This window comes from Salminus brasiliensis, chromosome 8 (genome assembly GCF_030463535.1).
Source record: "Salminus brasiliensis chromosome 8, fSalBra1.hap2, whole genome shotgun sequence".
NCBI classification, from domain to species: Eukaryota; Metazoa; Chordata; class Actinopteri; order Characiformes; family Bryconidae; genus Salminus; species Salminus brasiliensis.
In genome coordinates this window covers 7,834,420-7,847,814 of record NC_132885.1, presented here as the reverse complement: position 1 = coordinate 7,847,814, position 13,395 = coordinate 7,834,420, and the positions used below count along the sequence as shown (strand labels likewise).

The following is a 13,395-nucleotide window of genomic DNA, read 5'->3' as shown; positions in this document are numbered from 1 at the left end:
CTGGGTGTGTGTGTGTGTGTGTGTGTGTGTGTGTGTGTGTGTGTGTGTGTGTACTCACTGCCCCTAACACATGTGTGAGTGTGAGTGTGTGTTCACTACCAGATGGGTTAAATGCGGAGGACGCATTTCGCACCTTTTACTTTTTACTTTTTTTAATTTATCCCCTACCCTATTTATTGTTCAGTGTCATTTTCCTTTAGTTTAATACTGTAAATAATCTGTGTTCTGTGTTTTTTTTTGTGTGTGTGTTACTTGTCATACGTGTTGCTCTCACCAGGACAAATTCCTTGTATGTGTAACATACTTGGTGAACTAAAGAGATTCTGATTCTGACCTCTCTCCAGAGACCAGACCAGCTGTGTGTGCGTGTGCATTTGCACATCAATGCCAGCAAGTCATGCAACGTAAAGTAGCTGCCTACTGCATTCAGTGAAAAGGGGGCGTTCACACACATGTGCACATTTGCTGTGTGCACCCTCTGCCTGCGGGCGGCGCTGTGCCGTATTATGACGAGCCGCTGACCGGGCGCAGAAGAACCCGCGCCGTGTGCGGTTTTTGTTGAACATGGCTGAGTATTTGGCTTCAATCTTCGGCACAGAGAAGGACAAGTAAGTGCCATTTCTATGCTTTTGTAGATGCTGTGTTCTCTGCAGAGCTCCTCTCAACGGCAGCATCTCAAACTGGAGCTTAATTAACGAGCTTAATGCCTTATTGCAGCAGCATGCAGCAGTGGTGTGGAGAGATGCTAGCTAGCTAGCACGTTAGCCATAGCTGCTAGCGCTATAGCTAGCTACCCAGCTGATCACGCTAAGCCTTAAAGTTAGTTAGCTAAATAAATCAATAGTGTGGTCATTTAGCTGGGGTGCAAATCGTGGCTTATTTCTAATGTAATCTGAGAGATCGTCGGAGAACCACGGTGCTCACAGACCGGCCTAATCTAAGGTTTTAGCATTAGCTTAGCATAGTCATTAGCCTAGCTGATATTTGGCGCAGTGCTTAGGTGCTGTGTCTCAAAGGTAACCTCGCCGTGTCTCTCTGATGTAGCTATCACTATTATTACAGTAAATATAATATGTAAGTATGTTTTACTCTGATTTTAGAAGCATTTAGCTAAGTAATATTAGCTATAGATAGTAATGTTAGTGCTAGCTAGCTAACTTAGCTATTGGCTAGCTGGCTAGCTGGTGAGTTGAAGAGGAGGAGCGTTCTAGATAATGAGCTTTAACTTGTTCTAGACACATAAGAGCGAATAACATCAGGATTTTGCTGATCAGGGACCAAACCCCTGTTCTCCAATGGGGGTAAAACCCCAAACAGCCTGCCCTCACTGTCTCTGGATGAACACAGGGACCAAACCCCTGTTCTCCAATGGGGGTAAAACCCCAAACAGCCTGCCCTCCCTGCCTCTGGATGAACACAGGGACCAAACCCCTGTTCTCCAATGGGGGTAAAACCCCAAACAGCCTGCTCTCACTGCCTCTGGATGAACACAGGGACCAAACCCCTGTTCTCCAATGGGGGTAAAACCCCAAACAGCCTGCCCTCACTGTCTCTGGATGAACACAGGGACCAAACCCCTGTTCTCCAATGGGGGTAAAACCCCAAACAGCCTGCTCTCACTGTCTCTGGATGAACACAGGGACCGAACCCCTGTTCTCCAATGGGGGTAAAACCCCAAACAGCCTGCCCTCCCTGCCTCTGGATGAACACAGGGACCGAACCCCTGTTCTCCAATGGGGGTAAAACCCCAAACAGCCTGCCCTCACTGTCTCTGGATGAACACAGGGACCAAACCCCTGTTCTCCAATGGGGGTAAAACCCCAAACAGCCTGCTCTCACTGTCTCTGGATGAACACAGGGACCGAACCCCTGTTCTCCAATGGGGGTAAAACCCCAAACAGCCTGCCCTCCCTGCCTCTGGATGAACACAGGGACCGAACCCCTGTTCTCCAATGGGGGTAAAACCCCAAACAGCCTGCCCTCCCTGCCTCTGGATGAACACAGGGACCGAACCCCTGTTCTCCAATGGGGGTAAAACCCCAAACAGCCTGCTCTCACTGTCTCTGGATGAACACAGGGACCAAACCCCTGTTCTCCAATGGGGGTAAAACCCCAAACAGCCTGCCCTCACTGTCTCTGGATGAACACAGGGACCAAACCCCTGTTCTCCAATGGGGGTAAAACCCCAAACAGCCTGCCCTCACTGTCTCTGGATGAACACAGGGACCAAACCCCTGTTCTCCAATGGGGGTAAAACCCCAAACAGCCTGCTCTCACTGTCTCTGGATGAACACAGGGACCGAACCCCTGTTCTCCAATGGGGGTAAAACCCCAAACAGCCTGCCCTCACTGTCTCTGGATGAACACAGGGACCGAACCCCTGTTCTCCAATGGGGGTAAAACCCCAAACAGCCAGCTCTCACTGTCTCTGGATGAACACAGGGACCGAACCCCTGTTCTCCAGTGGGGGTAAAACCCCAAACAGCCTGCTCTCACTGTCTCTGGATGAACACAGGGACCGAACCCCTGTTCTCCAATGGGGGTAAAACCCCAAACAGCCTGCCCTCACTGTCTCTGGATGAACACAGGGACCAAACCCCTGTTCTCCAATGGGGGTAAAACCCCAAACAGCCTGCCCTCCCTGCCTCTGGATGAACACAGGGACCAAACCCCTGTTCTCCAATGGGGGTTAAACCCCAAACAGCCTGCCCTCCCTGCCTCTGGATGAACACAGGGACCAAACCCCTGTTCTCCAATGGGGGTTAAACCCCAAACAGCCTGCTCTCACTGCCTCTGGATGAACACAGGGACCAAACCCCTGTTCTCCAATGGGGGTAAAACCCCAAACAGGCTGCCCTCCCTGCCTCTGGATGAACACAGGGACCAAACCCCTGTTCTCCAATGGGGGTAAAACCCCAAACAGCCTGCCCTCACTGCCTCTGGATGAACACAGGGACCAAACCCCTGTTCTCCAATGGGGGTAAAACCCCAAACAGCCTGCTCTCACTGTCTCTGGATGAACACAGGGACCAAACCCCTGTTCTCCAATGGGGGTAAAACCCCAAACAGCCTGCTCTCACTGTCTCTGGATGAACACAGGGACCAAACCCCTGTTCTCCAATGGGGGTAAAACCCCAAACAGCCTGCTCTCACTGTCTCTGGATGAACACAGGGACCAAACCCCTGTTCTCCAATGGGGGTAAAACCCCAAACAGCCTGCCCTCCCTGTCTCTGGATGAACACAGGGACCAAACCCCTGTTCTTCATTGGGGGTAAAACCCCAAACAGCCTGCCCTCACTGTCTCTGGATGAACACAGGGACCAAACCCCTGTTCTCCAATGGGGGTAAAACCCCAAACAGCCTGCTCTCACTGTCTCTGGATGAACCCATGAACCAGATCAGTGTCTGAGAGAGACCCACACTGCGCTCCCTCCCTCCCTCCCTCCCTCTGTGTTTCTGGACAAACCCAGGAACCAACCCGTGTTCTCCAGTGAGGGGAACCCACGCTGCCGAGTGTTGTTGCTTGTTGAAACTCCAGATCAGATGAACATAAATCCAGTAAAACGAAACCAGAACGTAGGGGAGATCTTGTGAGCTAGTCTGAAGTACAAAGCTTGGTTCCTGGGTTCTCCTGGACGTCCCCAGCGGCCAGCACAGTGTGGATGTGTTCAGGTCTACCACCAGCTCACCTGATTTACCCATCCATGATCCGTCTATCATGTAACAACACACACTCACAGTGGTTTGATATTAGCTGTGTGTTTCTACCTGTGGGGTAGTGGGGTGTGTGATGGATTGAGCATCAAGGCCTACTTTTAGAAGCTCGTATTAAATAACCTGTATTAATTGAACACCTCATGTAAAAGCGTGTTAAACAGTTTTAAAAGAAGCAGTCAGATTATTAAACATCGTTCTACTAATACAGGCCTGTACAGTGCTACCAAACACTGTAGGGGTAAGTCTTCCGGTGCAGAACACAATAGTGCAGGGTCACTAGATAAAGCACGAGACAGGGTGCTTAGTAGAGCTGGGCAATATTGTGATACGCGATATGTTTCTCTAAGCATATAGAGGATATTGTTAGTGCTTAATAAACACTGATTAGATGCAGGTTTTGTTATAAACAGTGTAATTAGGATGGTTTAATTAGATGAAGAGCAGCAGATGTTGCGTATAAATCACTGTATTCAGTACAGGAGCGTATCTGAGAAGCAGTTTTTAAGAATCTGACGCTACTGATATCAAGAAAAATGTCTTTAAATATCGTGATGTAGTATTTTTATCATATTGCCCAGCCCTAGTGCGTAGACTTTAAGTATAACGAGGTGCAATAATAAGTAAGTAAGTAAGTAAATAAAGTGGGATCATCGTTTCCTCTTGAAGAACTGTAGTGATCCTGCTACTTTACTCTTAGTCTTGGAGGGATTTGAATTGATTTGTTAACAGACCAGAAATGTCTTGTTTTGTCAGTTTTTTATTGATTACATTGTGCATTCTTTTTTTTTCACTCTTTCCCCAGAGTAAACTGCTCTTTCTACTTCAAAATCGGAGCGTGCCGCCATGGGGACAGGTGCTCCAGACTCCACAACAAGCCCACCTTCAGCCAGGTAGGACCCACATTCAGAGTGTTTGTCCCCATTTTTTTCACTGAATGTGAGACCAGAATGAGTCCATTCACACCGCAAGTACAGAACAGCACCGTATCAGAGAAAGAGTAAATGCACCATGCTCTATTATAACAATAATATCTACAAAGTAGAAAATTAACAGTGTGATTCAATTTAGTTTACTTCTGTGCCGATTAATTGAATGGTGTTAATTTTTGCTTGCGTAGTTGAGTGTATACAGCATTTGAAAGGCTTATTGTGCTTTACATTGAGTACAACAGAGAGATGTTTGCACAATATTTAAAGAGATTTTCATGCTGTTCATCACAGTATTTTTATACACAGACAAAACGCACCAGACTTACTATTAGCTCATCTAACTTGTACGTTGAAGAGCAGGAGCGTTCGAGATAAAATGAGCTTTAAGCAGTTCTAGTCACTTATGAGAGCATTTAATATTAGAATTTCGTTCTTCTGTTATTACTGTGTGATGTTTCTAGTATTAGGAATTAGCTTAAATGATTCATAGCAACTAACATTTAACGTGTAGGTGTGCCTCTGCATGAGCACAGGGACCAAATCCCTGTTCTCCAGTGAAAGAAAGCGAAACAGCTCTCAGTCTCTATTTATCACAGTATTTAGACACACAGACAAAAGGCACCATATTTGTGCAGCAGATTTTAAAAACTGCTATCCAGATACTGTCTCATACTTGATACATTGCCTTAATACATGCTGCCCATCATCCAGTTTATCAGGATTAATTTCACTCTTTGTAATGAAACGTGCAGTAGGTCAATATTTTTCAAGCGTTAATATCCATGATATGCTTAGAAAAGCATATCTGATATGTACGTGTTAAAGTAGCTCAGTGTAGACCGACCTCCATGGCATGAGTCTTTAATGTGTGGTGTTTTTGTCCTCTCCTGTGTTGCAGACTATTGCCCTCCTGAACATATACCGCAACCCTCAAAACACTGCCCAGTCTGCTGATGGATTAAGTAAGTCTTCATTCATTCCTGTGTGTGTGCGCACTATATACACTGATCAGCCATACCTAACAGATGAAGTGGAAAACACTGATTATCCTCATCTACAGTGGCATCTGTCAGAGTATAAATTAGGCAGCTAGTGATGAGTCTGAGCTGCTTTAACAAAGGGGCAAACTGTGATTGCTAGACATCTGGGTCAAAGCATCTTCAAAACATCAGGCAGGTCCTGTTGGTCTTTTCTTTTCTGGCGTACAGTAGTCAGTGCATACCAAATGTGCTCCAAGAACGGTCAACTGTTGAACAGACCACAGGGTCTCATTGATGAGATCAATGGAGGCCCCACCTCACAACTTATAGGACTTGAAGGATCTGTGGAGTCCATGCCTTGAATCGTCAGATCCGTTGTGGTGGCACAAAGATGACCTAGTCAGTATTAGGCAGGTGGTGCTAATGTTATGGCTGTTTGGTGTAGGTGTGTTGTGTTGGTTATTATATACAAGGACTTTGTATTGTGCAGTGTTTTTGAACAGTGACACTAAAAGTGGCTTAAATTTGTATAGTGTAGTGTTTACATTTTTCAGTTTTAGGGGCTTCAGAAATTACAATATTGTAAACATAAGCTGGGCTTTAGTGACCAGAGCACTCTAGACAAGTGATCAGCAACGTACATGTGGGTTTCTTAAAATCTTGTGGGTACATGTGTAGAATTCAATAATAACGGTTAGTAAAACTGCGCAACACTTGGACCTTTTATTATTCCTGTCGGTCTCGTCTTGTTTAAGCTGTAGGCAAGTTCTGAGACGATAAATTTAATAACTGTTCCATATGTTCAGATTTTATACACAGAAACTAATATTAGCCCATACTGGGCATTAGTATGTACTGAGATTATGTACAGTCATTAGGGTTGCTGCCCCCTGCTCTAGACGCAAGCAAACCCATGCTTGATACGATGCAGTAAAATAAATATAAATTAATAAAATAAATTCATAAAAAATAAATCCCCAGTAATTAAACAGTGCTCTGCTTCAGATCTCAAGGTGGATAACCACCCTTTAGGCAACTCAAACAGATTTAGACTGCATATTTTCTGACCCTGTGTTCTCTCTTCCTCCAGATGCGGTTAGTGATGTGGAGATGCAGGAGCACTATGATGAGTTCTTTGAGGTGAGCCGTTTGGTCCCAGCAGGACTTTAGTTGATTGTGAATACAGTTGCTGTGTTTTTAGGTGTGTGGGGAAATGTAATGATCTGGTTATAAATTAAATGTATATAATTATTAATAAATATAAATAAATTATTACTAGATGTTTGTCTTCCTCAGGCACTAATTTCAGTTGATCAGGTTCCATAACCCAATGTTGCTTAGCTGGCTAACTTTGGTGCCCAGCTTTCCCTGACTATAATGCTGAAACCATTACGTAACAGTTCTCACAGTATTGAACAGTTTTACTCGTAGGCAGTGGAACAGTAAGAGGTTTATTCTGTCTGATGCAGTTCTCATGCCTTTACTCCAAAAAAAAAAAAACTTTGTGCTCTGTCAGACATTGTCGTGCCAATTGTTTGTGTAGATAATCGAAAATCTGAAGAAAATTACACTCTTGGGCTGCACTGTGTTGCTGCCTATAGTAAACGTGAAACTGCTGTTAAGCATCACATTGGCTGTCGAGTGGCAATATGGTTTCCTTGTGTCCAACACTTATTTTATCACAAATAAGATCTGATTAGCTTGAAAGAAAAGCATTTACTGGTCGAGTAAGAAAGTTACATTAGTAAAGTTTGATTGCTATGACACAATGTAAGTTGCCACAATGCAGAAACACATGGGAAGCATGATCTTGCTAAGTTTGACCAAATTCACATTTAAACATCTAAATTCACATTTGAGAGCAGTAAAAATAAAATGCCAGTTTAGAAACAAGAAGTGCTTCTGCAGCAAATTTCACATTGAGGTACTCGTCTCTGTGTAAAGCTACTAAACTTCAGTGTGTTTCCTTTAAGCAAGCTGCTTAAAAAGTTCCATTAAATGTCTGTTCAATGGTAAGAATTATTTATGATTATTTATGATTTATCATTTATATTTATTAACTTTATTAGAACATTTTTGACTTTGCGGAAACCAAACATTTAAACAACCATGTAAAAAGTAAATAAATAATAAATAAATAAACGTAAACGTTATCAGGGCAACACTAATTGAAATGGTATGGAATTTTATTTGTGTTTTAAGGCTGGTTCATGCCTACTGCACCATAGGGCACATTGCCAAAGTAACATAATTGCAGACAATACGGCGCAAACTACTCCAGTAGTTTAAAACTGTTGTACTGCAGACGTGCCTTGACTGTTCATTGGCCAAACTGATGCTGCTGCCTTTCAGGATGTATAAATGCCACGGACTTCTCAGTCTGTAAACCAATTCTGACAACCACCTGTTCCTTATTGATCAACACCAACCAGCTCCATGGTGTTTGTGTGATCAGTGTGTTTACACTTTTATATAACATGACGAGGTTTAATGGGTCACGTAAGTTTATGCTAATATTATATAACGTTATCTTGAGAAAAGGAGATCGTGTAACTTTATTGAGTCATATGTGCAATCCCAACTGGGGTCTGTTTCCTCCTTGTACCTCGTTTGTACTGTGCGGGTTTATACTGTGAACAACTCTGCCGTGTCAATGTCTGTCTGCACTAGCTGGGAACCCAGCCTTCAGTGGTCCCCATTCTTTCTGAGCAGACTTTCTGAGGCACAGGGTTTACAGCGCTTGTTGTTGATCACTATCTTATTTTTTTTTTATGCTGCTTTTTAGGAGGTCTTCACAGAGATGGAGGAAAAGTATGGCGAGGTGGAGGAGATGAACGTGTGTGATAATCTGGGTGATCACTTGGTGGGGAATGTCTATGTGAAGGTGAGTCAAGCAAGAACCAAATGAGCAAAAGGGGCATTCAGGCTCTGGTAAACTCCAGAAAGGTTGATTTGTGACCAGTTACACCTTAATAGCATCTTTTTTATAGATTAATTATTGACCAGACGGCCTCATTTGAGTTGAATGGGGGAGTAATTTTGTTTTCTTGGGCTGCGTGGAGGTGTTTGAGTGTGTTGACTGTTAATTAACTATCTAACCATGAGGAATTTTCCTTTCACAGCACCAGTGTCATCTAAAGTTCTGTCTGTAGAGCTAGTGTATTTAATTTCTTTATTTATTTCAAATATGAAACGAAAAAAAGCCACATCAGTGTTTATTATGCCTGTAGTGGATGGCAGTCTGTTGGAATAGCTGTGCATCATTACACAGCCGTTAAAAACATTATTAAGCTATTTTAACGTCTGCAAAATCTCACTAGCAAACACTTGTTTCTGGATGTGTCTTGGAGCATTTTGCACATTGTCAAAGTTATGTTTGGCTGTCTGCAGTTCCGTCGTGAGGAGGATGCTGAGAAGGCTGTGCTGAACCTCAACAACCGCTGGTTTAACGGGCAGCCCATCCATGCTGAGCTTTCTCCAGTCACAGACTTTAGGGAGGCCTGCTGCAGGCAGTATGAAATGGGGTGAGTAGTGCTACATCCAGTGAACTACACCACAGACTATATATTGAGAAAACACCCTCATGCTCATCTCTGTTGTAAACTGATTTACTTTCTGAGAAATGTCTGTGGATGTTTATGTTGACTCCACACCAGGGGAAGGGAAGTCCAGTCTTGGAGGATGAATTTCTGCACGGTTTCATGCTTTTCTTCTTGACCTCCCCTGTTTATTGCCAGGCGTGGTACATTCCCATTTACCCCCAACATGTGTATGTCTTAATGTGTTTTAAAAAAATAAAAAAAATGGCTTGTGACATGCATTTACAGTTACGTTCCTAAAGTAATAAATAAATTGATGTATAAATGGTAGTAAAGACACTAGCACTGTGCAGCCACACCGTGAGGAATATGCTTTTAATCTATCCTTCTCTTCTGACTACTAAACACAGCCGTTAATGGGTTTGTGTGTCTCTGGCAGTTAACTTGTGTTTTCACACATCCCCATATATATATCCCCAATATAGCATAACGTAAGGGTGGATGCTACTTTTATTGCGTCATAAAATTCTACAGGGTCTGGTCCAAAAAGAAAAGTTGTGCTCCACTGTGCTCTTCCCTCACAGTGACTAACCGTAGTTCCTCTGTCTTCCCCTAGAGAGTGCACTCGAGGTGGCTTCTGCAATTTCATGCACCTAAAGCCGATCTCACGAGAACTCAGGAGAGAGCTGTACGGCCGCCGAAGGAAGAGGTGTGTTTCTCAGATTGAGTCGTAACTTGGTTAACTTGGCTAATTAACAGGCTCCTCATGTGCTGGGTCTAGTGTGTTTAAAGTAGGATAAATCTATAAATGTGCTGACCATACAGTGGCCACGGCGAGGCAAAGGAAACCCCTGTGGTAGTGAGTGACCTCATTCTGGTTGAGTTTTCTTCAGAGGGCCACTGCACAGTGTAGTTGACCGTGCTGATAAGGGCAGCAAAAGCAATTGACTGAACAGTGATTCTTTAGGAAGAGTCTGGACAGCGTTTTCCAGAAGCTTCTTGGTGCTAAACAGGGCCTGAATGGTGCTGTAATCCTGGGTTGTGATTATATAGAACTAATCTAACCAGTTGTAAGCATCTGTTAGGTCACACAGAATTAAGCACTTTGTGATTTTTCTCTAGGCACTTTCAGCAACTCTGATATTGCATGAGCAGTTAATAAATGAATATTAACTGCTGATATTGATTAATAAGGTGCAACAGGGTTGTGAGTTCGATACCCAGGCTCGACAAGCTGCCACTGTTGGGCCCTTGAGCAAGGCCCTTTACCCTCTCTGTGTACTCACTGCCCCTAGTTGACGTGTGTGTGTTCACAGATGGGTTAAATGCGGAGGACACATTTCGCTGTGCAGTGTACACTGTACAGTGACAAATACGTGCACCTTTACCTTTTAATCACATTCTAGCTCATGATACCAAAATGGCTAAACTGTAGGCTAAGAAGCAAACAGAGGTCAACATTTTCACCATGTCTGCTGTCCACTACAATTAGGACTGAGTGTAATGTGGGCCGGCAACTAAAATGAGTGTAGTTAGAGATGACCTACCTCTTGGCTTTTTTTTTTTTTTGTAATGCACCCCTAATTGTCCTTCATTACTTATTTCAAGGCACTTGTGTTTTGTGATGGAAAAGCATCATATTCAATTGTGAGCAATAAAAGTAAATGCTTGTGCTTTTATGTTTCTGGGATGTACTGTAATACAGAACCGGGAAAAAAACAGCAGTTCTTGAGTATCTTGTTAAAATCTGTCAGAACTGGACACCAGGAATGTAGGTCTGACTTGTGGAGGTTTCCCTGTGCAGTAGGTTTATAGCCTTTGTGGAAGATCGCCATGTAGTCCCTTCTTTTAAAAATAAGGACCATTTATTTAATCTCCTAACTTGCTTTCTGAAATTAAGCAAAGATGTGTTTTAGACAAAGTTGTGTGTGTGAGAGGAAGAAAGAAAGGGAGTAAAATAATTTCTTTAATGTCTTTCAGGCATCGTTCCCGCTCTCGCTCTCGTGAGCGCCGCTCCCGCTCCCGTGAACGCAACCGTGGAGGTGGACGAGAACGCGAGCGGCGGAGGTCCCGGGATAGAGAACGCTCCGGAAGATTTTAAAACCATCCATCTCTTCTTCACGCTCACACTCTGCCCTCCAGTGGTTGTCTTCAGCCCGAATGGCAAAAAAACGTAACAAATGTTACTTGTTTTTACATCAGTTGACTTTTACTTTTTCTTTTTCTTTTTTGGTAGCCCTCCCCTTGCGTACTTGTCCTGTATCCTTTTTACAGACATAATTTTGGTTTCTGAATAAAAAATCTCTGTAGTACTGTAGTAGTGAACTCATTATGTGAGGGTTTACTGGGTAATGTATTGTTGCTGTCATGTGAAAACCTCTCCAAAAGGAAAGAAAATACTTTTTCTTTTTTCTTTTTTTTTTTAAGCTTTCGATGGGCGTCAATAGAAAGTCATTTTGGAACATTTAAAGTGGTTGATCATGAAATGTTGACTCCCAGATTCACACTGTCAAAGTTTGCCACCTTTGGTTTACTAACAGCTGACTTGCCTCATGGCTTTTTTTATTATTATTATTATTATTATTATTATCATTTTGCTGCATCTATAGCAAGACCTTGACTGCTAGCTTCTGTTGATTCACTCGTGTTTCAGATCCAAATGGCAACTTTACAGGAGGAGGAAAAGACCTTTTTAGCTTTCAGTGGAAGTCAGTATAAGTCATTTTGGAGCATTTCTGTTGGTCCATTCTTGGTGCAATACTGCCACAATATAAAGAGCTGCCAGAGTTACATCTATCCCAAAAATATAAACAATGACTGCCCTTGACTTTGCTGATGTTATGTAAATTTGAAAGGGAATTCCACCACTTTTCCCCCAAATTTCTGTGTAATTTACGTCGTTCATAGTGGTTTGGTGTGATGCTCCATTTTAGACAAACTGCTTAGGCAGAATAGTTGACCGTGGTAGTGATGAAAACCATGCATCCAATGTGTTTAATGCCTCTGAAAAGCTGCACTAGTGGTTGCAAGTTCAAATAGACTTCTATCATTCTGTCATGGCAGTATAGGGCTTTCAGTGATTATATATACACACACACATACAGATAAAAACAAGTGGTTTTTGAAGGGGTTCTGAAATCAACATGGGATTATCAGTATACATACAGGCTCAAGAATATACACACAGCACACCTAATAGTGGATTAAATGTCCCTTTAGCATATTGCACCTTGACCAGATGCTTTTGGTAGCCCTCAGCAGAATTCTTCTGGTAGAATTCTGGTTGGATAATTCAAGAAAAGGTTTTGGTTTCCTGGCTTGAACCTGATCTTTATCTTAGCACCCTCCACATAATTTCTATAGAGTTGAGGTCCGGACTTTTTTAAGGACATTTCAAAAGCTTAATGTTCGCTTCTTTGCCCATACCCCAACCACCTGAATGTGTGTGGACATATGGCCTCTGAACATGTCACTGTGGCCATACAACTCTAACTGTCTCACATGTAGGTTTACTGGTTGTTTGGGGAGTAAATCTTTTGTATACATTTCTTCCCAATTAACCATTTCAAACACTTCGTTAGTGATTTCATTATTTTGGCTATTTTTAACAGTGAGGGATGGATCTCCTGATATAACATGGATTTCTGACACTATTTCTGTCTTAAAGAAAATGTTCCATCTCATTTCTGTCTACATGGGGCGTTGTATACGCAAATCTGTATTACTGTTATTTTGGAATGAAAATACCAGTAATGATTATAGCCAAAATGAAATTCCTGAGGAATCTCTGTGGAGGAGGGTTTGCTTATGGGGACTGGTGAGGAGTTGCCGACATGACTAAAGCAATTAAAAGAATCTTAAAACCGTAAGAAAAACAAAAGGAAAGGCAGACTGACCCCATGTAGCAACCCAGTTAGGGTCATGGATTGAGTCTAGGACTGAGCTTGTAGTAAAGAGGGTCTAATTATACAGCATCAGTGCTCCTGTATCAGATAAAAGGTAGTGATACCCAACGTATTTAACATATTTCAGGCAGTAAAACCCAGGAATGGTTTCTCAAAGGTGGAGAAACAAGGTGGACCTTTAAGTGTCTGGCTTATTTTGGTAAGGTTTTGAATGGCTTTCCATGGGTTTGGCTGGGGCATAGAACCACAGCAAACGTCTCCACCTTGTGTGTGAATGGGTTTTATTAAGTTGCACAAATGAAGGGGGCTTTATAATGAAGTGTG

At 42.9% G+C, this 13,395-nt stretch overlaps 1 protein-coding gene across 1 annotated transcript; it reads left to right on the top strand.

Annotated features, from left to right (window-relative positions):
* The first annotated feature begins 511 nt into the window (after window positions 1–511).
* Window positions 512–11,483, top strand: u2af1 (U2 small nuclear RNA auxiliary factor 1). The gene is made up of 8 exons (XM_072685006.1): window positions 512–608; window positions 4,521–4,608; window positions 5,546–5,609; window positions 6,718–6,767; window positions 8,413–8,511; window positions 9,018–9,151; window positions 9,783–9,875; window positions 11,147–11,483. Exons 1-8 carry the CDS (start codon window positions 565–567, stop codon window positions 11,265–11,267), a joined length of 693 nt encoding a protein of 230 aa, XP_072541107.1. The 5' UTR covers window positions 512–564; the 3' UTR covers window positions 11,268–11,483.
* The last annotated feature ends 1,912 nt before the right edge of the window (window positions 11,484–13,395 follow it).